The 25,375-nt window shown below is 52.0% G+C and overlaps 1 protein-coding gene across 2 annotated transcripts in view; it reads right to left on the minus strand.

Moving 5' to 3' along the window:
- Positions 1–25,375, minus strand: part of CMIP (c-Maf inducing protein) — a 229,968-nt gene that overhangs the window by 85,350 nt on the left and 119,243 nt on the right. For both annotated transcript variants that reach the window (XM_081807352.1, XM_081807353.1), the window contains exon 2: positions 2,920–3,045. In XM_081807352.1, coding sequence (XP_081663478.1) covers positions 2,920–3,045 — 126 coding nt within the window. The remainder of the gene's footprint in view (positions 1–2,919; positions 3,046–25,375) is intronic.

The raw sequence follows: 25,375 nt of genomic DNA on the forward strand, positions 1-25,375 counted from the left end.
TCCCCATCACAGGGGCCTCCCAGCCCAAAGCCCACCCCCAAGATGACTCGGAAGCCATTTACAGCACGAGACAGCCACACGCCACCCGTGAATCACAGGAGGGGGGAGGAGGGTGATGATGAGAAGGAAGCAGGGTGGAAGTGGATGGAAGTGGCAGAAGGAGAGACTGAGGCGGGAGGGGGGTCCTGCACCCACCTGGGTTCTCCGAGTAATGGGGTAGAGGGCTGCGTCTGCTTCCCCGTCCTAGCTCCGAGTCCTGCTCTCCTGCTCCAGCCTCTCTGTCCACGGAGCCGGAGCTGGGGGGGGGGCAGTGAGGGAGCGAGCGAGGGGGATGCTGGAGCAGGCCGCCTGGCGGCTCGGCAGGGGGAGCTCTGACGTGAGGCCACTGCCGGATGCAGCCCCAGCCAGGCGAGTCATCACAGCCGGCCTGCAGCCACGGCCTGGGTTAAAGGGACATTCCACTGCCGGGCAACCCCCATCTCTCCAAGCCTCCCTGATGTTCGGCCCTCCTGGGGGGTACACTGCCCCCTCCGGCCCCAGAAGCAATGAGGCCCTCCTGCTGGCGAAGCACCAACCACAACACACCCAAGAAGATGGGGGCTCAGGGCCCTCCATCCTCCAGCGGGACAATTTCAAGGTTCCCCTCCCCACCCCCACCTCCCTCTGACACTCCCATATTCAGCCTTCCCTGCCCTGCAACTACACGGATCCCTCCATTGTTCCCTTCACCACTTAAGAGCTTTCAATGGCTCCCTACTGCCCTCAGGACAGAGCCTTGGCTTCTTCACTCAGCCAACAAGACCAGTAAGATCTGGCTATGACCCAACAGCTCTGGACACATCCAGGGAGCCCTGAACGTACCTCCCCCTCTCCCACATTCATGCTTTGCACCCGCATTCCCTCTGCCCTGCGTACGTGCCCCCCATCCTGGCACACTCCTACTCACCCCTCTACACCCAGCTGTAAAGGGAGCCTTCTCTGGAACCCCTAGACCGAGTGAGTCACTCCCTGCTCTGGGCTCCCAGTCCTCCGGGACGTGCCTCTATTTTAGCTGTTGTCTCTGCAGCCATGTGTTTATAGCTCTGCTCCCCGGAGGGCCCTGGACTTCTTCAAGGACGGGGCCGAGGGGTTCACTTGCCTCCCCGCCCCCCCAGCACAGGGGACAGACCAGCTCAGCTTCTTCACAGAACCCTATCATTGCCCCCCTGAATCTTCCTCTGCTGCTCAGGCCCCAGCCACGCGGGCCGGGAGGACAGACAGGAGAACTCTGCTGGCTGGAAGTGAAGAGGGAAGAGAGGAGAGAAAAAGAAAGAAAGAAAGATGGCCGGGTATGGAGGGTGCCAGAGTCAGGAAGAAAACACACAGGCATGCATGGTTTCGGTGTCCTCCAAAAGATGACAGTAAAGAACAGGATTTTTCTAAAGAATTAGCTGTTACAGTGAGCTCGTTGAGGCCCGCATTCCTCAGAGGCTGAACTGTGTGCCTCTTGGCTGGAACGCTGTTACACAATCTAGTGGCCACTTTGGAAACATGTTTTAGGGAAGCATCTCTTTGGGCTCAGGGCAGTTTCCCTGGAGTGACAGAAAGAAACTGTTCCTAAAAGAAAGGCCTGTTCTCCCAACAAAGAGAGCATATTCTCTCTAATGAGGAGTCTCTGACTTGGGGTCCCTGCTGGAAATTGGGATGGCGCTGCCTGAAATGATAAGGAACATGTCGTGTATATGTACTACAGCAATTTTTTCTGTCACAATTCTTTTATTGGTGGACCCACCTCTCCCCGACCATAAGGTCTTGGTAGGGCTATCAGAGTACACAGCTGCCTATGGTCAAGGGTGGGTATGTAACCTAGGGTAGGGCATTCCGTGGGATGCATGGGACTACAGCAGAGCCAATTAGAATTTTTTATGAGATTTTATAGAAAGATACAAAAGGAAAATAGGCTCTCACATTTTTAAAAGGACAGAAGTCTATCTTTCCCATGCACGGAGAGACCCTCCCCGACAATGAAGCCAACACACAGAAGCAGAACCAGGAGATGGAGAGAGAGAGAGAGGCACTGACTATTAGCATCACTGGACTCCTGGATCAAACTATGCCTGAAGGCCTCTCTTAGACTTCCCATTTACCTTAATATAGTTACAGCTTCAAATTCTTTTTGCTTCAGAGTTTGAATGTTTGCATCATTTCCAACCAACAGCCCCGATCGATACACACAAAATGCACCCCTTCCCAAGGAGACAGCTCATATTTCTTTTTCTTTCTTTTTTTTTTTTTTTAAAGATTTTATTTATTTATTTGACAGAGAGAGAGACAGCGAGAGCAGGAACACAAGCAGGGGGAGTGGGAGGGGGAGAAGCAGGCTTCCCGCCGAGCAGGGAGCCCGATGCGGGACTCGATCCCAGGACCCTGGGATCATGACCCGAGCCGAAGGCAGACGCTTAATGACTGAGCCACCCAGGCGCCCGAGACAGCTCATATTTCTAACAGTCTCAGGACTTAGACCAACAAGAAGAACCTCCTCCTCACTTGAAGTACAGCAAAATGTGGCACCCATTGCTTACTTGCTTTTCTATAGCCTTTTAAGGCCTAACAACATGGCTTTGAGCCTCAGTTTCCTCATCTGTAAAATGGAGACCAGAAGACCTATTTCTCAGGCTTGTTAAGAGAAGAAAAAAGCATAAGATATAAAACTCCTGAGCTGGAGCAGGCATGCAGTAGGAGCTCAGTCTGTGCACATTCCCTCTTCCTTTCCCCCAGAGGGCCCCAGTTTATACCTTTCTTATGTTGGAGAAAAAAGCACCCTAAGCTAAACAACCTTTCCTCCTGGTGGTTGGCTGTCTTCCTCTGAGGGAAAAGAGGAGGGTGAGGGCATAGGAGGCAGGGCAGAAGAAACTGCTTGTTCATGTTTGTTTCTCCTACCTGCAGTAAGACCGTTCCCCCAGGAATTGTGAGCTGTAAACAGTACTTCGGGGCGTTCTCCCAGGACAGCAGCTGAACGTCCTCAATAGCGCTGTAGGAGACTGAGTTTTCCATGTACCCAGTTGGCTGCAGCAAAAAAAAAAAGAAAAGAAAAGAAAAAGAAAAAAAAGAAGAAAAAGAAAAGACACACATTGGTTACAATATCCATGCCTCAGAAGAAGGTTCCGGAAAATATCCCCACCCTGGCAACAAGCAGACTGGTACAGACACTGGGCAACTCTGGGAACCAAAGGAATTCCACCTTTCCTGGCTGGCAGCCTCCCAGCTGGCGGAAACAGGTCATGGTGGAAACCTGCCCACACGGTTAGGGGTGCAGAGTCGGGACTGGACTGGGGGCACCTTGAGGGCAAAGACTGTGCAGTGTTCCTCTGGGCATCTGTGAGGCCCAGCACAGGGCAGAGTCTGGATCTCTCCAGCCCTCACTGTGGCCAAGCCACCACCTTCTCCTGCCCAGAAAGCAGTCATAGACCCCCACCGGTTTCCCTGTCTTGTCTCCCTCCACAGATGTGTGCTCCCCACCCAGCACCCAGGGCCACGTTCCACGTCGGCACACTCGATCCCCTTATACCCTGCTCAGTGTCCTTCCACAGCTCCCAGTGGCCCAAGCACGAAACCCACACTCCCGTCCACCCTCGCCAGGCCCAACGGGTCAGGACCTGCTCCTTCCTCCAGCCCCACCTGCTTTCTTTTTATCATCTGCACTCCCCACAGCCTACCCTCCGATGGCGTCGCAAACTCAGCCTGCCCCTTGTCCCAGAAAGGTTGTGGCCTGATCCCTGGCCTCTCTTCTTCTACTGTCCAGGCCTCAGGTGCACAGGGACTTCGGGGGGCCCTGCTACCCTCCAGACCCTATAACCCACCTGGTCACATCCCTCCCTGGACCCTCGGTGCTCCCCACACCCTATTTAATTATTGTGGACTGATACTGTGTGTCACCTGCTGATGTCTGCCTCCTGGCCAGGCTGCAGCTCGGGGAGGTCAGGCCCATGTCTGTCCTGGTCCCTGCCCTCTCTCCCCAGTGCCTGGCACGTGGCAAGGGCTCAACAATTTGTGTGGAAAGAAAGAACAGTAACAGCTATCATTGGTCAATGCTGGGGTGAGGGTGGGGAGAGAGAAATTCACAACTGCTCACTGCTGAGTGAGCTCCCCTGTCCTGGAGAGAAGGCAGCAGGAGCCAGGGGGATGCACTGGTCACCAGGTCCCAGCAGGGTCCTTGTCACTCTGACCCCAAGAAGCCATACTTGAACAGAATCAGGGGCGAGTGTCACATGGCCAAAAAGGCAGAATGTGATAGCTAACATCTCCCAAGCCCTGACGGGTGCCAAGCACTCCCTAGGCAGGGGACGAGCACTCTCTCCTTCCATCCTCACAACAGTCCCACGGGGCAGGTGCCAGGGCCATCCCATCGGACAGATGGGGAAGCTGAGATGTCCTGCGACTTGCCCACGTTCAGCCAGCTAGGAAGGGGGCTGACCAGGGCTGAACTGGGCTGGTGACTCAGGATTCGGTGCCCTAACTACTCTGCTGAGCCACAAGCAAGAGGGGATGCGATTTGAAATCCATGGCCTGACAAGTTCATGTTACCATCAGGATTTAGGACCTCCGTGGGGTTTTAAATGTCCACTTCCGTCTGCCAAAGTGGAGATACAGTGGTGGTGGTGGAGGGGGAGAGGGCCGAGGGCATGAGGTGCCTCAAATTTCCCTGATACGATCGGCCACCAGGCTCAGGAAATGAGAGACTGATCAATCACTTTGCTCATTCATTCATTCATTTGATGTATTTATTAGGTGCCTCTTATGTTACAGGCCCACAGGCCAGGTGTTGGGGATACAGCCGTGGATGAGACAGGAGCCCAATGGCGCAAGGAGATACAAATAAACAAAACAGGCAAATAAATCGCAAATGCTGCACTCAGATTCCAAATAGGGTGCCCACGGGGCTAAGAGTTGCGGCGCCCTGGAGAGGTGGAGGAAACGTGCCAAGGCCCAGGGCTGGGAACAGGCTGGGCATGTTCGGGGAGGAGCAGAAGGCCAAAGGGAGGAAGACTCAGGTAAGAAATGCCTTGGAGAGGGGGGCAGCCGCTCCCAGAGGGACCTGCGGGTCCAGCCTGGGGTCCTGGTGGAGGGTTGTCTGCTGCTGCTGTCTGTCTCCCCTGCTCGTGTTCCAGCACCAGGAGCAAGAATTTCCACCTGTTCTGTTCCAAGTGCCCAAACAGACCCTGGCATTTAGAAGCGGATTGTTATTTTCTTAATAAATGAAGGAATAGGGGCACCTGGGTGGCTCGGTCGTTAAGCGTCTGCCTTCGGCTCAGGTCATGATCCCATGGTCCTGGGATCGAGCCCCGCGTCGGGCTCCCTGCTCAGCGGGAAGCCTGCTTCTCCCTCTCCCACTCCTCCTGCTTGTGCTCCCTCTCTCGCTGTGTCTCTCTCTCTGTTAAATAAATAAAATCTTAAAAAAAAAAATAAATAAATGAAGGAATATTGCCCTAAATGAAAAAGTGTTCATCCACGTACTACTTACAATCACTACACATAACATCCTTGGGAAGGTGGCTTTTGGGATTCTTTTAAAAGTCACATTTAAAAATTAAAAATAAATTAATAAATTAAAAAAAGAAATCTGCTTTAAGAAGCAATGGCCCCTGGGTACCGAATGTGCCGAGCGCCCTTCTGTACGGCCCACACCCCCCTCTCTCCCTCTTCAGGCTCCGCTCGGCCTCCGAACTCCAGCCCACCGACCCCTCGATACACCCAGAGGCCAGAGGACATGAGCTACGACGTGGCCACCAGCACGCGTGGGAACTCAGACCACACCACACCGTGTAAAGAAAGAAAGGCCCATCCCGAAAATCGTTAGGACTTGATTATTCAGACCAAGCAAACGGCCGGCCTCGTCTCTCTAGAAGCACACCTTGAGGCCTCCAGGCTTGTGCTTCCCACCGGCCTCCCTGGGGCCTGCGCTGCCCTAGGCTCGCACCAAGCCCATGGCAGCATGTTCCAGAAGATGACCGCTCCTGACAGTGGGCCATTCCCAGGAGGCGGGGCTTGCTAGCCGCCTGCGTCTGCCTTTCTCACGACCCTGCTTCAGCCGCCTCAGTGTGGCCTTGATTAGAAGTTGCAACACAGGCTTTTTGGGGAAAGGCTGGGTATAAATAAATACGTACTGGTTTTTAATAGCAGATGTACCGCTTTCCCACTGTTGGACGCAACACTGGCTAAAAGCAAAATGTGTAGACTCAACAGGACCGGTGTCTGAGCCTGTTACTGTGTGACGTTATGCAAGTTACTATACCTCTCTGAGCCCATTTCATCCAACGGTAAAATGAGAATTTAATAGACAGGATTATTAGAAGCCTTAAAGGAGATCCAATCTGTCGAGGGCTTAGCACAGCATCTGGAACATTCCAAAAAGCCCAATAAAAGGAACTACTGTGAGAAACAATAAACTTGATCTCTGGGGTCCTCCTCCCCCAGAACCGTAATTCCAGCATAACCATGAGAAAAACATCAGATAAACCCCAACTGAGGGACATTCCTCAAAACACCTGACCAATACTCATCAAAACCCAGCAAAGTCTGAGCAACCGTCCCCACCCTGAGAAGCCTGCATCTACAGAGACTGACCACTCCATGCACTGTGGGATCCCCAGCGGGGTCCTGGGACAGAAAAAGGACATTAGGTAAAAACGAAGGAACGTGAATAAAGCATGGGCTTTAATAATAGCATATCAATATTGGTTCATTGGTTGTGACAAAGGTACGATGTTTCTGTGAAATGTTAACCACCAAGGGGGCGGGTTTGGGGTAAATGCAAACTCTGTACCGCCTTTGTTACTTTCCTGTACGTTCTCACACTGTCCTAAAATAAACTGTTCATTAAGAGAAATGAATGAACTGCTGCATGTTGTTGTCCCCCAGGGTCATCTTCCCGGACAGAGCCAAGACGGGAGCCCAGGAGGCTTGCAAGGGAGAGGGGACGATTGGGACCGCAAGCCCCCGAATGCTGTTCTTCAGATTCAGGTGTGAGCCAGTGCTGACCACGGACCTCCTTCGTCCTAGGTACTTTCGCGCGGCTGGGACGATTTCACAGATAACTGATAATTCCCTGGTAATCTGAACATGATGATCAGAGCGACAGCGGAGGAGATTCCTACATGGGGTAAAGGCTGAGTCAGATGAAAAGGAAAAATGAAATTCTCCTCCACCTGAGGTAAGCCAGGAAATCCAGCTCTGCGAGGTACATTTAAGAGAACAATAAGCAGACTAAGTTATTTCTACACGTAGAAGCAAAGCGAGGCAAACTGCACGATTCCCGTCTACATGACATTCCGGAATGAGCAAAGCGACAGGGCCTGAAATCAGACCAGCGGTCACCAGCAGCCGGGGCGCAGGTGGGGACCAGTTACCAAGGGGCACGGGGATCTTTCTGCGGTGATGGAAATATTCTGTATCTCCATCATGGTGGTAGTTACTTACTTGACTATATACCTTTGTCAAAACTCACAAATCTACACGCTAAAAGGGTGAATTTTCCTGAATGTAAATTATAACTCAAACCTAAGAAAGGCAATGCGTGAATATTATAGATAATTTGGAAGATGATGAATGGGAGGCAACCTTTCAGATAAAATCATGCCAAGACCACTCATTAGCACTTTGGTATATCACCTTCCTGAGGATTTTTTATACATGATTTTTTTTTTTACAGAGCCCAAGTCATATGGTACATATGATTTTGTAACTTGTCTTTTTCTTTTTTCTTTTTTTTTCTTTTTTACATAATGTTACATCACACGCGCCTCCTATATTCTGGACAATGATTTCCAGAACTATCATTTAGTGGCTATAAAACATTTGGCTGCTCTTTATTTTATCACAGCTCCCCCAAACCATGGACAGTGTGGTTGTTTCCTTTTACACTACTATAAACAACTCCACAATGAACATCCTTGTGAAACATGTTTTTCTACCCTATATTTAGGATTATTTCCTTAGGCCAGATTCCCAGAAATGGAATTACTGGGACAAAGGGCAAGAGCATATTTTACGTCATTGCCACATTGCTCTCATTAAAGAGATATTAAGAGACCTGGGGAGCCCTGGCTAAGGCTGAGGGGGCCTTCATCCTGGGCTCCGAGTCTCGCTGGGTCCTGCTAGAAGCCATGCTCTGGCCCGGGTGAGTTCAGAGGGACTACCCTGGCCGCCAACTGCCCACGAGGTGACTGCAGTGCACGGGGACTGGGGTCCCAGAAGTCTGCAAGCCAGGGTCTGGGCTCCTGGGAGGCTGCTTGCCCATGGGGGTTGAGGAAAGTCGGGGTGCCTTTGTCCTTTTGCTCTGAGGATTGATGAGGGGCTAGTTTGGGGGGTCTTGGGTCTCTGCCAAACCAGGAAGAGAACACTCTGCTTCTGCTTCTGTTTCTGGGATGAGCTTCTTCTCTGGTGTCCCCTCAATGCTGGATCTGGGCTCAAGACAGCAGAGCCTGGAGGGGCTTCATCAGGCCCCTCAGGGACTCTCAAAGGCCCTCAGAGCTGCCATTCCAAACAGGGCACCTTGTCAGACTTCCCACGTCAGAATGGGCAGGGAGTAGGGTGACCAAAGGCCCCTGAAGCAGCACCCCCCCCCGGGAGCCCCCAGGCTTCACCTCCCCCTGCTTTCCAGGGAGCCAGCTCCCTCCCACCCAAACCTGCCTGCTGGTTTCCATGGGGATTTCTCTAAAAGCCAATGTGAATCATGATGTCTGCGACCCCCAAGATGAGGCTCCAGGCTGACTCAAGGTGCATGTTGGGAAGGTGCCCAGCATCACTCCTGGGAAGGGGAGCAGGGAAGAGGCTCCCAGACCCCAAGAGGAGAAGCGGGTCTGGAAACACCCTCCACGAGCTCACTCCCGAGGCCAGTGGATGTGGGAGGCTGGGGAACCTTGCCCCCACCGCCCCCGGGGACCTGGGCTGAGAACAGCAGTCTGTTTGTCACGGGGCGGGGGTAGTTACTTATAGTCAAGTAAGTAACTACCCGGTACCCTGCTGGGTGAGCTGCGCCGCAGACAGGTCCCCTCTGTGCCCGCGTGGAGGCTGCCTGAGTCATTGGGTCGGGGGACCCGCTCTGCACAGCCTGACTCCACGGGGCACCTCCCAACTGGAAAGAGGAAGGATTCGCTCGTGCCACCCGCCCCCTCAACACACACCCCGGCCTCAAAAGAGAGACTGCAGGTTGGAGGATGGCGAAGTCCCTTCCAGCCCTTTTGGACAGCCAACGACGACAATAATCATAACGATGGCACCGTCCCCTCCGTGGCAGTACCACAGAAGGGCTCCAATTAGAGGAGGGGGTTTCAGCTCATCTTCCCCTGCTGCCTGTTAGAAAACGCAGATGAAATGCATGTGATATACCATGAAACATGGACCATTTCCGGATGTACAACTCAGTGGTATTTCGTGCATTCACAATGTTGTGCAACTTCACCTCAATTTAGTCCTAAGACATTTTCAGTGCTCCGCAAGGTGACTCCATCCCCGTGAAGGAGTCACTCCCTATGACCTCTCCGCCACGGGGCTGCTGACCATGGATTTGCCCGTGTGGACGTTTCACCTCAACGGAATCATACGGCATGTGGCCTTTCTCTCTGACTCTTTTCAGGTCACATTTTGGGGGTTCATCCACACAGAACCGTGTATCAGTACTTTGCCCCTTTTTATGGCTGAGTAACATTCCACTGAATAGATCTGCCACATTTGGTTTACTCATTCATCAGCTGAAGGACATCTGGGCGGTTTTCCCACCTTTGGGGTATGGTGAAGAGTCTGTCACGCGGTTTTTCAGTGATAAGGAAGGATACAGGCTCTGCAAACTCAAGCCTCGTGAAGCCCCTCCCACACAGAAAGACACAAGCGCCCCTGGTCAACGTTTCTAGAGCACTTCCCATGTGGCCAGCACCATGCTGAGGACTTTATAGGTATGATCTCATCTCACCATACCGCAAACACTGGCGGGGGGGCTGGATTTATCCCTGCTGATCCACATGCTACAGACAAAACAGGCGCAGACAGGGGAGGACGTGTCACAGACCCCTGCTTTTAAGGGCCAGACCCAGAATTCCATCTCATGACTGCCAGGACCGTGAGCTCAGCCCCATGCTCTGCCAACTCCTCCAGCCGGACCCCGACCCCAGCGTGCGTACCTGTGGGCACACGCATGGGAAACCCATGCTACACGCAGAGAAGCCAGAGCCTGAGAGGGTGGCAGGACCAGAACCTGGCACGGCCGGGGTCCCAGAATCTGCCCGTCTCCTGCCACCCAGCCCCGCAGGTCCCCAGGCCACCTACAGCTCCACTCGGCCTCGGGGGCAGAAACCCACACGGGCTCGTTTGGGAAAGGCCTGTCAAAATATTTTGATGTTCCCTTTAATCCCACAAAGGGAAAGCTGTACCACAGAAGCAAAGCGGCGGTAACAATTTGCTGCTACGTGGGTCAGTCTGGGCCCCAGTCCCGGAGCAAATCTCCTCAAATGCCTTTCACACTCCCCTCCCCTTGTTTCCATAAACCAAAGATACCCAACATAATTTCAGCCTTTCTGGTTGCCCCAGGGCCACTGTTCCTGCCGCCACCCGCTGGTGAGCCGTGCTGCAGCCCAGCAATGGGCCTGGGCCCACAGAGCTGTCTGCCACTCCCCTTCCTGGCCTCCGACTTGGAGATGCCGTGTCTGTTTGAACGGCTTTTCCAACCGTTCTCCTGATGCCAAATGGCTACTTCTTATTGCTGCCAGCGGACCTTCCCCTACACCCTACATCACAAGGTTACTGCTCTTCTGTTGTAGCCCGTGGAACCAGAACGCCAGGCTTGCCACAGCTATGTGCAAAGTAAAAGTAACTTGGTTTTGAGCGAGAAAGTCTCTCCTGAGAAAAATACACTCTTCTTGTGTTTTGTGGTGTTCGGTTTAATCTTCTTTTCTTAGTTGTAGGGAACTTAATAATCTAGCTCTGCACAGCTTAAGTAACTCAAGAGCAGCACTGTCCGAGAGAACTTACGTGATGGTGGAGATGCTCTGATTCTGCATGGTCCGGTGCAGTAACCTCCTGTGGGCCACTGAGCATATGGAAGGTGGCTCGGGCAACGGTCACCTCGGGACTGAATTTGTGTAGTCATTCAACACACGGAACCCCTCACATGTGCAACCCATGTGGAGGCGAGGGACACGGCCCTACAATCATGGAGCTTTGGGGACAGGGAGGAGACAGATGACCCAGGAAAACGGGGGACTCTGATGGACAGAAATTTGTGTTCTCCAGGCATGGCACTTTTTACCTATGCCCCTGGGCACCTGTGACAGCTGAGCAACTGACCAAGTGAGTCTGGAAGGAAGCCTGGATGGAGGGACCAGCCCTGGCTCCCACTGAGGCCCCGAGGAGCTGGCAGCAGGCATGGGTGTCAGGTATCCCTCCCTCTGCCCCAGTGTCAGGACCTCCCAGGCTGGGAGCAACCCTGCTGGCTCCCCATGCCCACCTCCCACCTCTGCATGGCCCTTCCCACCTCCAGCAGCCGTCTCGGGAGGCAGGTATTACCATCACCCCCGAGGTGGACCAGAAGGAGGTTCTGAGCCTTGACCAACCACACACAGCTATTCAGGACAAAGCTGGGAGGAGAACCGAGACCTTCAGGGTCCATGTCCTGGCCGCTGTCCATAACAGCTAGTGAGTTAGAAATCAGGGGGACGACCACAGGGTGACACCACCACACCATCCTCCAGCAGAGCAGCTCAGATGGGAAAGACAGTGACAAGTGTCGGCATAAAGACAGAGCAGCTAGAATGCTCCAGAACTGCTCAATGAAAACGGTGCATTCGTGTCTGCAAAAGCTGGCCACTTGTATCCCCTGCAACCAGCGGTCCCATTCCTACGAAGAAATGTTGGCCTATGTTCTCATGAAGACCTGCACACACGTTGCCTAAGCACTCTGCAGCCCCAGACTGGAACAGACTGGAAACCACCCAAATGTCCATCGATGGAAGAATGGATGAAGAAAGTGTGGTATATTCACCCCGTGGACCAGCACGCAACGAGAAAGAATGATCTACGACGACTACGCAGAGCACGCAAATGAACTGCATGAACCTAATGCTGAGGAAAAGAAACCAGACACAGAAGCACTGAGTATATGCCTCCATTTCTATCAAGTCCAGAAGCAGGCGAACCCCTCCATGCTGTGAGAGGTCAATGTACTGGTTACTGGGGTGACCAGCTGTCCGGTTTGCCTGAGCCTGAGGGGGTTTCTTGCGACACTGGTTGTTCAGCACTAAAACCAGGAACGTTCTGGGAAAACCGGGACGAGCTGGTACCATACTGGTTCCCCCCCGAATGGGGACAGCACTCAAAAGATGCCAGAGGCAGCTTCTGGACATGCGGTACTGTTCCGGGTCTTAATTCAGGTTGGCGGTAGCACACTGTTAAAATGCATCAAGCAGGACACAATCTGCATGTACGTCATGCTTCGGTAAAAGATTTTTTGAAAAATCACAAGTTTTAGAGTCGAATCCAGGCTCCACCCCTTGCTGGCTGTGTGGCCTTAGGTGAATCACTTGGCCTCTCTGAGCCTGCATTCTCTCCCCTGCAAAAGTGAGATAGTCTTCACACCCGTTAGGATGGCTATTTTTAAAAAGGGAATCACAAGTGTTGGAGAAGATACGGGGAAATTAGAACCCTCATCCATGCTGGCAGGAAAGTGAAATGGTACAGCCATTTGGGAAAAGTTAACCAGGGTTTCCACATGACCCCTATGGGGACTTTTATGGTGGGTGAATTACACTGCAATAAAAAAGGTAACAGTAAACCTATCTTAAGGGTGCTGCGCTGAGTAATGAAATGCGCATCCTGTGCTCAGCACCTGTGAGAACTTGGTAGTGTTAACTCCGAGGGGGTTACACAGGGTGGCTCTAGAAGGCAGCCAGGAGAGGCAAGGAAGTGAGGGTTCACCCGTTTGAGCTCAATGAGTTAAACTCCCAACACGGTGCCAGGTGCTAAGCAGGAGCTCATTATACCAAGGCGATTATTTTCAAGCCTCAGCAAGAAGGAAGAAGGGGCTTTGTGCAAACCTCTCCAGGTTCCTCCCTCACCCACAGATGATTCCAAAATGATAGGACAGAGATGGGTGCTCTGGCTTGGAGTCGGCCCTGAGCGCAGGGGTGATCAGCCAGCTCTGGAAGACCAATGTCAAGCAGGACCCTATCTGTTAGATACCGCCTTCCCCAGACTCACTCGTCCACACCCTCTTGCCCCATCTCAACCAAGCCCTCCACGCCCAGCCCACTTTGGGGGCCTGGGCAGGGCCACCTGGCACCAGAGCGGGGGTCCCCTTTTCCTGCGGCCCAGATCTTGGCAGAGCAATGCCTGGAGGCTGGGCCGTGAGGGCAGGGCCAGCAGGGGCAGGCCAAGGCTGTTCTCCACGGAGTGCATGTTCTGGCTCATTAATCATGAGTCCAGCCATGGCAGCTACCCCCTTTTATGGACAAATGGCTCAAGAGGTTTAATGACAGAGGAAGAACTGATATTTCCATGTTCGGACTCTCCAACCTCAGTCACCACTGGGGCACGGAAACTTGAGTCCCCAGGGCGTGGTGCTCCACATACGTGCCGCCGGGCACCTCGGCCATCTGAGGAGCTCATCAAGGCTCTTGGGGGCTGTGACACTGGTCAGCACATTTCCGCCCACCAAGTCAGGAAATAACTTTAGGGAGCAACAAGCGTTGGCGGCCCCAGGCACCATCTTGGCCTATTATTCTCCACAAGGCCCCTGGCAAATGGGCACTGCTGGGACCCCCATTTCGTGGGGGAAGAAGGGGAGGCTGGGAGCGGCTAAATGGTGGCCCCAGGTCACAGCTGGTCAGTGGAAAGTCTGCATCGTTGACTTAGAGGTCAGATCCGTATCCTCTGTACCACGTGGACTGCCCACCCTGCCGGACACTGGCCTGGGAGCACCAAGATGACCAGGGTGCGCCAGAGTGGGCCTCATGATGGGAGGCAGGGGCAGAGGTGTAGATGGGTAACAGCACACAACCCGATAAGCACTGTAATTGAGAGGTGTAAGGTACAAAGGACAGGGGGCGGGGAGAAACCGTTGCAGAAGGCTTCCCAGGGTGACCTTTGAGCTGGGTCTTCAGGTGGCGAGGGGAGTGCCGGGCACTCCCAGCAGAGGAAATGGAAAGTACAGACAGCCCCGAGTGCGGGGACCCCAGGCTGGGAACAGGAAGTTGTGGGATGAGCAGAGGTTTAAGGATTCCTGGGGGGGCCTGAGATGGGACCAGACCAAGGCACAGCTCTCCACAGCCCAAACTTCTCAGACTCGTGGATTTTCTCTCTCTCCTCTCCCTTCTTTTTTTAAGTTAAGGCAGACATATAAACAGTCAAGTGCATTAAATGTGGAAGTGCATGGGTTTTACGTGTCCAGCGGGATGTATCTGGGGCAGGCTCAGCCCTGCACAACCACCACCCACCACCCAGGTCAAGATAACGGGATGCCTCCAGCCCTCCAGCAGGCTCCCCAATGTCCTTCCCGCCCACGCTACCTGGAGATGTCTCTGCCTGGCATCTGTCACTATAGGTCAGTCTTGAACTTGTTACAAATGGAATCACACAGTAGACAGGCTTTTGTGTCTGGCTCCTTTTGTTCAGCATGCTGTGGATGCATACGTCTGGGGCTTCTTCTTAATCGCAAAGTGGTGTTCCTTCCCATGTAGCATGGATGTCTGTGGATCTTCGGTTGCTTCCAGTTCGGGCTACTGTGCATAAAGCTGCTGTGAACATTTCTGTACATATTTGGGGTGGGCAGAGCAGAGACAGAAGTATTTGGGTAAATACCCAGGAGTGGGATTCTTGGGTGGCCACAGAGTAAAATGTTTATATTTAAGCCCAAGAGACACACGTTCACAGGGAATCACAGGCAAGTTTTATGTGACAATAAGCTCCTTTGTAGAGTCTCTGTCACAGGTAGTTACACCTTGGAAAGGACAAAGATTCCTGAGTTTGGAGGACGGACTCAGGCCTGTGACAGAGCTCAATTTTCTCAAAAGGCGGAGCATGTCTACCACAGAGGGGACTTCTGAGCCCCGTGGGAGAGACAGCACCCTTCTCAAAACTAGACTCAGAGCCCATAGAGGAAGTGGTGGCGAAACAGAAACTTTGTGGCTACAGCGGCAGAAAGGGCCAGCTCTGCTCCCCGGGTGTCCAGGGTGCTCCCCGTGCTCGGCGCAGATGCTTTTGCAAGAGGAAAGGGCACGTTTGCTCAAGATCAGAGCTCTAGAGCTCCGAGGAGAAGGCTAGGAACAGCAACTGTAGCTTTCTTTGTTAATACTGGTAGTAATTTAACTCAGATCACACACCAATGTCAGCAGGCCTCGCTCTGTCCGTTTGGTGTTCCAGATGTAAGGAGACCAGCAGGGATCAGACAGTGAATTTTTAGGTCTTTAAGAACATATTCTAGGTGATGGTGTAATTCAGCTGGGGCAAAACTGTGGCCTGGGACAGCCTGGAAACAGGGGCACCTGCTTCTGTGTCCTCATAGGCCGGGCACGCCTCATCCCTGGTAGCTTCCCGTGCACTAAGGGATCCTGCTTTTCAACGTGCCACATTAGTCCACGTCCAGAGCAAGTGTCTTGATCAAGGACCATCTTTGTGCCTCCCGTGCTGGCAGACGTTTTCCCACGGACTCCTCGGAACAACCCGTGAGAATGGTGCCATGGGGATCCCATTTTACAGCTGAGAAAAATGAGGCCCAGAGAAGAGAAATTACTTGCTCTAAAGTCATGCACCCAGTTATTAACGAAGCCAGGACTGGAACTCCAGCCCTTTGATCTAATCCAAAGGTCGGCAAACATTTTCTGTCAAGGGCCGCATAATAAATTCTGTAGGCTTTGTGAGTCACATGGTCTCTGCTGTAAGAATTCAGCAGTGCTACTGCGATGTGAGAGCAGCCGCGGAGAGTACACGAATAATTGTGGCCACGTTCCAATAAAACTTTATTGAGGGCTTATTTTCAGTTGGTTAAGCGTCTGCCTTTGGCTCAGGTCATGGTCCCAGGGTCCTGGGATCGAGCCCCATGTCAGGCTCCCTGCTCAGCGGGGAGTCTGCTTCTCCCTCTCCCTCTGCAGCTCCACCTGCTTGTGCTCTCTCCCTCTCCCCTTCTCTCAAATAAATAATAAAAATCTTAAAAAAAAAAAAAAAAGACTTTATTGACAAAAGCAGGCCAGGGACAGGTGTGGCCTGGGGCCATAGTTTGCCAACTGTTACTCTGAACCATTCCAGAGCATAAATAACAAACTGGATGGATGGTTGGGTGGATGGATGGGTGACGAGTGGAAAGTCTTCCTCTTTTCCTTCCTAAGGTGACTTTAGTGGATGGGGAGGTGAGTGGATGAATTTGCTATTTATCACATCCACCAGGGCTGGGTCTTACCGAGATGTTCTCCAGCAATGTCCTCTCTAAGGACTGGCCTTAGCCCTACCCTTAAATTCTGTGGGTGCATCAATCAGCCAAGTTCTTCAGAAATTTCCCAGAGGACGTATTTGGGGAAAAACCCCTTGGGCCTATCCCTAAATGAAAGCAAATGACCCAGAAGCCAGGAAACATGGGGTTCTCTCCCAGAACCACCTACATCCACTGAGGACATCAGCCAGCTGGAGATGACCCCCAAGTGAACTGTCAGGACCCTATGTGGGGCAACCCACATCTCACTCTTGTTCCCAAAACAATGAAAATGAGTCACGTGAAGAAAGCTGGGGACATATCAACACAGTCTTCTAGAAAATACCAGCAAAAGAGAGGGAGGGACGAAGGAATGGGGGAGAGAGGAAAAGATTGAGGATGTTTTGGTCCCACATGCACAGGAGATAGGCCCAGAGAGGCGTGGTAACTCTAGGGTCACTCGCCGAGATAGGGTCTGCTTGCCATGAGTCCCTCTGGCATCCTTCTGGAGGCCCCTGAGCTAGACCCTGGGGTGGCTCAGCATCGTCAATGGCCGGCAGACCCAAGTTTCGGAATTGCTCCCCATGCTCTATGCTCCAAGGACGCTCCTTGCAATCCTCCCCTCAGCATCCAGCCTCGGGACACCCACCTCACCCTTCAGTGACTCATGCCTCTCCGACAGGATTCAACACCTCTTCTCTGAGACCACGGAAGCCCCTGGGCAGATGCCAACCTACTGCTGGCCAGGCCTGTACTGTCACGGATGGACACCATCTACCCGCCATGACAACTTGAGGGAGGGAAGGAGTGATTTTCATGGAGCTTGAACATGGACAGGACTTTCTGAGCACCAGTTAATCTTCACAGAACACCCTAAGGTGTATAGCGTTGTTCTTCGCATTTTACAGATGAGTCAATGAGGCACCGAGCGGAAAAGTCACAAAGAGGCAGTGGAGCCAAGACTTCAATCCTGCCTTGCCCAACTCTCGTAACTACTGTGGAGCCCGTAACAATAAGGCTGGCATTGATGAATGGCACGGAGCAGCCCCTCGGCTGCAGAAGCGGGAGGAAGATGGGGGGAAAGGAGAAAGGGGAAGAGGCCCTTGGGGATGCAAAGCATATGGCAGCACCAGGCTTTCCTGTCCTGGAAACCAGCCTAAGGGCATTGGACAGGCGAGCCCAGAGCCCACTCAGAAATCTGCCAAAGCCACCTGAAGTCTGTGTCCATCAGCACAACAAACAAGTGGACTGAGGGAAAAAACTCTAATTACAAACAAAAATGGCACACGGTAAAAATGCAGGGCTGGCTGCTGGCCTCAACACACCATGAGACCACAGTGGCTCTGGACGACGCTCACATGGGTAGCAAGTGCCGTGTGGGCACAGGCCTGCCCGAGACCAGTGCAGGTCCCACAACACTGAGCCCGCGCAGATTCGTTATTTCCAGAAGGTGCCGCCATGCACGAGTGACAGCCACACGGACGTGGCCATATTGGTCAGAGCTTCAAGGCTGGTCTTTCATATGCCAGGGTGTAATGCCATTTCAAGGCTCCTGGGGGGCCTCCAGGTGGTCACGGCAAGCAGCTGTTTCAGGCCGTGCCATCTCTTCTACTCCACAGGACACCGGACTGGGCTGTGATCAGATGCTGGCACAAGAACTCGGGAAGGGGACAGGTCGTTTCTTGCAAAAGAAGACATATACCGGCGTCCCCGCTGGCATGGGGCTTCGGCGGGTCATCCCACGCACAGTCCGACAGTGTCTCCATGCTCTCGCCTCTGGAATGCCTGTACGCAGCGGTCACTCTTACCAGTAACTTCATTCAGCTCAAGAGGCATTTACTGAACATCTACTGGGTACCAGCACCATCACAATAATTAGGAATCACGCCGATGGCGATCCGGCATCACCTACGACAACCTAGACTGTAACAACCCACTACCAAGACAGACATCCAAACCCATTACGACCTCATTCTTCTGAGCACAAATTAAAACCACCATGTGATCGCTCCACACCCAACAGAACGGCCTTTAAAAAAGATACTTTCAACACCTCACACACATCAGGATGGTCACTACCAAAGCAAACACCCAAACCCAGAACATAACAAGTGCTGGTGGAGGATACAGAGAAATTGGAACCTTGTGCTTTGCCCGTGGGAGGAGACAACGCTGCAGCCATTGTGGAAAATAGTATGGAGGTGCCTCAAAAAGCTCAACACAGAATTACTATACGATCCGGCAAGTCCACTTCCGGGTATGGACCTAAAAGAAATGAAAGCAGGGACTCCAATGGATATTTGTACACCCATGTTCATGGAGGGTGATTCACAAGTGCCAGAAGGTAGAAGCAACCCCAAGTGCCCATCAGTGGGTGCATGAAAAAACAAAATGTCGTATATACAGACAGTGGAATATTATTCATCCAGAAAAAGGAAGGAAACTCTGACACATGCTACAACGTGCATGAACCCTGAGAGCGTTATGCTCAGTGAAATAAGCCAGCCACAAATATACAAAATATTCTACGATTCTACTTACATGAGGGACCTAGAGAGGTTGGATTCTGCCTAGAGAGGCAGTGGAGCCAAGACTTCAATCCTGCCTTGCCCAACTCTCGTAACTACTGTGGAGCCCGTAACAATAAGGCTGGCATTGATGAATGGCACGGAGCAGCCCCTCGGCTGCAGAAGCGGGAGGAAGATGGGGAGAAAGGAGAAAGGGGAAGAGGCCCTTGGGGATGCAAAGCATATGGCAGCACCAGGCTTTCCTGTCCTGGAAACCAGCCTAAGGGCATTGGACAGGCGAGCCCAGAGCCCACTCAGAAATCTGCCAAAGCCACCTGAAGTCTGTGTCCATCAGCACAACAAACAAGTTCTCCTCTCTAGACAGAAAGGAGAGTGGTGGTCACCACAGTCTGGAAGAGGGGAATGGGCGGTTAGTGTTTAATGGGGACAGAGGTTCAGTTTTGCAAGAGGAAAACAGCTCTGGGGATGGACGGTGGTGAAGACTGCACACAGAACAAATGTGCTTAGTGACACAGAACTGTATGTTTTTAAAAATGGGTAAAGCGATCCATTTCATGCATATTTCACCATAATTTTAAAAACTGGGGGAAAATACAGGATCCAGCGATGGTCAGGATGTGGAAGAGCCCGGATACTCCCACCTTGCTAGTGGCAGTATGAACTGGTAGAGCACTTTGGGAAGTGACTTGGCAGCATCTGCTAAAGCTAACTCTGTCCCTGGCCCGTGTGCCCAGAAGCTCCACTCTGAGAGCCCCCCAACAGGAATGTGTTCACTGATCACACGTCCTCAAGACTCATAGCAGCATGTCACTGAGGCCCCTGGTAATAAACATGCATAAGGAAATCATGGCGCACTCACCCAAAGGAGAACCATCTGGCAGGGGTAGGAGCAAACCACACATCTATTCAGCAGTAGGATGAGTCCCACCCAAAAGAGTACCTCCCGCACAGGCCCTTTTATTTGAGGGACAGACACTGGCAAAGGTCAGGGTTGTGGTCACCTTTGGGGCAGTGGTGGCTGGACGGGGGACCATGGAGGGTCTGGGAGGGTGTTGGTCACACTCTGTCTTAATCTGGGTACAGGCTACAAGGACATGATCCCTTTGTGCAAATTCACCAATGTGTACATTTAATATCTGTGTGCTTTTCTGTAGGTATTTTACACAACTCAACAAAAAAAATTTCCTTTGAAAAGACGACATTCCTCTGGGTCAACGGTTGCCGATCTATGGACAAAGACCATGGTGGGGGCCTAAGAATTACTCTGATTTTTTTTTCTCATCGTGCACGCCTACATCATTCAACAGAGAGAGCCCATGTGTGCCAGGCACATGCCAGGCTAGGGGGACGCTGTGGTCTCTGTCCACAAGCATAGCCCGTAGACGGAAAACATGCTATGTCTGCATAAACAGGCACACTGTATCTCAAATATAGGTACATGCTGTTGTTACAAACATAAATTTGTTGAAAAGCAGTACTGCGATCAGAATATATGGAATTTTATATATTTTTCAGATTGTAATGGTAAAGAACCCAGGCGTGGGAGTCAGAAACCCTGACTTCACATACCAGGTCTGCCGCCACAGGCTCTGGGCCCCGGGGCTAGAGAGCAAGTTAGTTTTCTGGAACCTGTGATATGGGGCTGATAACAGAGCCCAGATGATTGGGTCATTATGAGGGCTCCATGAGAGAAAGCAGGTGATCCACTTAGCACCGTGTCTAGCACACAGTGACAATGTCCGTGCATGCAGCACTGAGGACCTACTGTGTGCTGTGAATAAACAATATCCTTGCTCTCATGGAATTTCCCTCGTAGGGGGGAGACGGACAGAATGTGAGATGAATAGGCAAAATATTTAGAACGTCAAATGATAAGTTCAAGTAGAATAAATAAAGCAGAGAGCGCAAAAGTAGATGTTGGGTTTTGGCATGGCCAAATAATTTCACAGGAAAGTAGAGTCTAATTTAACCATCACACAGAGATAATTCTAGAGACGTATGGGGAACCACTGCTTGGTATTTCCCACGGTAAACCACCCCCAGCCAGAAATGAGACCACCAGAAGGTGACATAACAGGGCCCAGCTAACAAGCCCCTAGGGCAAGGGTCAGAATTTAAACATGAGAAGACGCTTTCTCATTTTACGGACAACTGTGGTCGACAGGTCTACCTAGAATCTCCTAGAGAGGTTTCATCTGTGAGTGGGGGAGCAAAGAAGAAAGGCAGGGAAGGGAAGGGATCTATCCCGCGAGAAGGATTTGTGTGGTTTTCCTGGTCAGAAAACAAAAACAATGTCAACTGTGTTTCCCTTGTGCTGCGGGAACAGAATGCTCCAAGCAGCCAAACAAGGCCTGGGATAATCGGGGCCCGTCCCTGGGGATCTGGAGGGGCTCGTTCTGTGAGCTTCTAATTGCCTCATTTCACATGGTGTCTTGAGAAGCCACAGCCCTCTTGGAGGCAGGCAGGGTATAATCTTAGACAAATAAACACAATAGTTCTTGGGGAAGCAAGGGCTGACAGCCATTGCTGGTGTCTTTCAAATAAAAAGTGGGAAATCCCTGATTGTTCTCAGCTCAGATCTTGCCTGGGGGGCTGCAGGCTTCCATCCAAGGGCTCCAGGATGTGTGACAAGGGAATTCTTAGACGCTGGCTGCTTATGCACAAACCCAGTGATCTTTCTCCACCAAAGCTGGGCTGCAGGGCCAGAACCACCTCTGAGGTGGGAGCTCTAGAATCATTAAAGACCTGCTCCTGAAAACTTTGGTCCACCCAAAAAGCTGCGCCTGGATGTTTACAGCAGCTTTGTTCATAATCACCAAAATGTGGCAGCCAAGATGTCCTTCGGTAGGTGAATGGATAAATAAACTGGTATATACACACAACGGAATATTATTCTGTGCTAAAAAGAAATGAGCTATGAAGCCATGAAAAGACATGGAGGAAACTTAAATGCATATTACTAAGTGATAAAAGCCCATCTGAAAAGGCTATATATATTGTATGATTCCAGCTCTATGACAGTCGGGAAAAGGCAAAACTACGGAGAGACCATGAAAGATCAGTGGTTACCAGGGGTCTGGGGGAGGGGGGGATGAACAGGCAGAGGATGGAGGATTTTTAGGGCAGTGAAACTACTCTCTACGATACTAGAGTAGTGGATACCTGTCACTGGGCATTTGTCCAAACTCACGGATCCCGAGGTGAACTATGGGCTTTGGGTGACGAGGGTAAGTCATTGTAGGTTCATCAACTGTAGCAAACGTAGCACTCTATTGGGGACGCTGATATGGGGACTGCTATAAAAGTGTGGGGGGGTGTAGGGGCTATATGGGAATCTGTGCCTTCCCCTCAATTTTGTGATGAACCTAAAACTGCTCTAAAAAAAGTAAATCTAAAAAAAAAAAGAAAAAGAAAAATCTACTCCCCCAAGGCAGGGAGGAGAGAGACAGGCTCAGTCACGTCAGGAAGTCAGGTGGGAAGAGGAAAGTTCTGGAATGTGGACTCAGAATGCCTGGATCCCCGTTGGGCTCTGCAGCCCCCTCCCCCCTGGGTGCCTTGGCTCTGCCACCGGCTTACACAAGATGATAATTGTGATGGGTGTGACGGTCTGTATGCCAGGAAGCCGAGAACTTCCTAAGTGATGGTTCTGGGCATGGAGGTGAAGCCAGCCTCCGAGTCCAGGTCCCCATGTGTGCGTATGTGACCTAGATTGACCACCGCATCGATCCTACCCACAGGCATTCCACCTTTTACAATCCTGCCTAGGACACGAAAACAATCTACTTATGACGTAATGAGCAGAAGTGAGAGTGAAAATATTGAACATCTGATACGGCGTAGGGACAGACGGATAGGAATGAATGCCAGCCGTAAAGGGCTGCTCCGATCATCTGGGTGCATTCTGCAGGACCCCTGCTCATGGCAATGGTCACACATGTCCCCCTTTTCACAGACAAAAGAGCCTGGATTCCTGTCCACCAGCATTCCAGACCAATGCCACGTAACTGGTATTGCCAAATCAAACTGAGTACATTGTATTGAAAAACAAAATCCAGCAACCAGCCCCATAGATTTTATCTCATGCTTCCTGTTCTTTACACTTCTCAAAATTAGGAAAATAGCTTATGGGTCCCAACGGATTTCTGTGAACCCCTAGGATTCTGGAAACCCACAGATTTGAATCTAAATATCTCTCCTCTCTTGAGTTCTCTACCCCCCTTCCCTCTCTACGTAGCATTACAGACCCACACAGATACCTCCTCATTCACTTGGCAAGCATTCGCTCCAAGAAAAAACAGTCCAGAATCCCTTCCCTTAAGGACCTCTCCGTTGAGAGGGGGAATCAGACATGCCTAGAGATTATTAGAATTCTGTGTGTATGATATCTCCACACGTGGAGGCACAGGAGCCCGGGGAGAGGCGGACTAACTCAGCTATGGGGTCATTCAAGGAGCCTTCGGAAAGTTCTGTGATGTTTGAGTTGGGTTTTGAAGGGTGAATAGGAGTTTATCAGGCGGAGAGACAGAGGTTGAGGGAGATGAGTCAGAAAAACTGGTTAGATCCCGATCATGGAGAGCCCTGAACACCAGGCTGTGAGGCCTGGATTCCTACTAACTGAGGAATGTGGGGACTCACCGGGATTCGATTCCCCCCAAACACAAGACATCGAGTCATCTAAAGTACAAGGGGTGACTCAGTGGATCACCAGCAAGGATCGCGGTCGCTACGTGTCTCTGCCACTAGGTGAGCCGTGAACACCCGTGTCTGTTACCGTTGCTGCTACTGCAACAATCACAGTGAGCCATCCCGTGAACGAAGGAAGAACCGCACTACAGTCCTCGGAGGGGTCTCTCTCAGGGACACAGGCCACCATGTGATTGCTGCTCTGTCCGCAAAAAGCACTGCTAAATGTGTGTTATCCAAGAGTGGTCCATTTCAGCACACCATTTGCTCAAGAGGTTCCAAAATCTTACCTCTCAGAGAGCCTGCATGAGTTAGGTCCTGAAGCTGGGAGGCTAGGTATGGGGTGATGCTACTCACGGAGACACAAGCAAACCCCAAACCCCTTCTGGAGAGACAGGAGCATGTATAAATGACAACGTGACACCTCACAGAAGCCAGCAAGAGGAAGCAATGGAGTCTGAGTGTGAGAATGCCGTTTGTTTACTCACTGGATCACTCATTCACTCAACAAACATTCACTGACAGTGCTCTGTGCTCTGTCTCCAGGAGCTTGTGGGGAGTGGGAGGCATGGTGAGCACAGGAGGAAGCAAAGTGCTACAAAGCATTACAGGCTCTCCCCTGGGGATAAGGACAACCACCGATTCTGCTCAAAGTTGACTCTTGAGAACCGAGTTGGAGTTTGCTGGGCCAAGGAGATGGAGAGGCATCTGGGGCAAGAGGAAAACTGTATTTGGGGAATGGTGGGAAGTGGGCCTGGCTGCAGCTTGGCACACACAAGGGAGAGGGCTGGGTGATGAGATCTGGAGAACTAGACTGCGTTGGGAAGGGCTGGGGGGGCCACACTGCAGGTGTGGGTTTTGTCCTGTGGCTCCGGTCAGGTCGAGGGGCAGGCTGCAGATCTGGCCACAGGAGGAGGACGGGGGGGGGGTCCTCCCCAAGCCGGGGTCATGCAAAAGCAACTGCCGAGGTCCAGGGAAGGGGGCTGAGGGGCACTACCGCAGGGAGTGTCTGCAAACTCTGAAGTCTGACGTGGACCTTTCCACAAAATACAATGAATTCGTACTAACATGGGCTCCAACATACACAACCTCGAAAACACGACACTAAATGAAAGAAGCCCGACACTAAAGGCCTCAGTGTACGACTGCGCCTACACGGAACATCCAGAAGAGGCAGGTCCAGAGAGACGCAAAGCAGGTGAGTGCTTGTCAGGGGCTGGGGGAGAAGACAGGGGGCCACTCTAGCCTCTGGAGGGGATGTGAGTATCGTGGGGCCACAAAGACGTGGCACCTGCAGGCCACTGAAGCACAGACTTCACACAGGCTAATGTTATAGTACGGGAATCTCACCTCAATTAAAAAAAAAAACGTCTAAAACAAATGCCATGAATTCTAAGAATTTCGCAGCCCCGAGGATGATGGCGGAGGGTCTGGCTGGAAGCCTCTACTGTTCCTCGAGCAGGGCGGTGGGCTACCCGGGAAGACCCCACGTGCAGGTGCGCAGGCCCCACAGACTGCGCCCCCAGCCAGTGGGGGAGGGGAAGAGCCGGGGGCCCAGGGGGCTCCTTCAGAGGCCACTTCAGGAGCAAAAATCATCCCCTGGCTTCTAATCACGTGTGAAGAATTCAGATGATGGAGGACACTGGGCTGGTCCACACAGGATGAAAGAGAGCTCATGTCCAAGAGCGTCGGCCTCCCTCGTAGGAGGAGCCAAGCCAACGGTATGACCGCAGTCAGT

The sequence above is a fragment of the Leptonychotes weddellii genome, chromosome 16 (assembly GCF_054177405.1).
Source record: "Leptonychotes weddellii isolate Sample4059 chromosome 16, ASM5417740v2, whole genome shotgun sequence".
Taxonomy (NCBI): domain Eukaryota; kingdom Metazoa; phylum Chordata; class Mammalia; order Carnivora; family Phocidae; genus Leptonychotes; species Leptonychotes weddellii.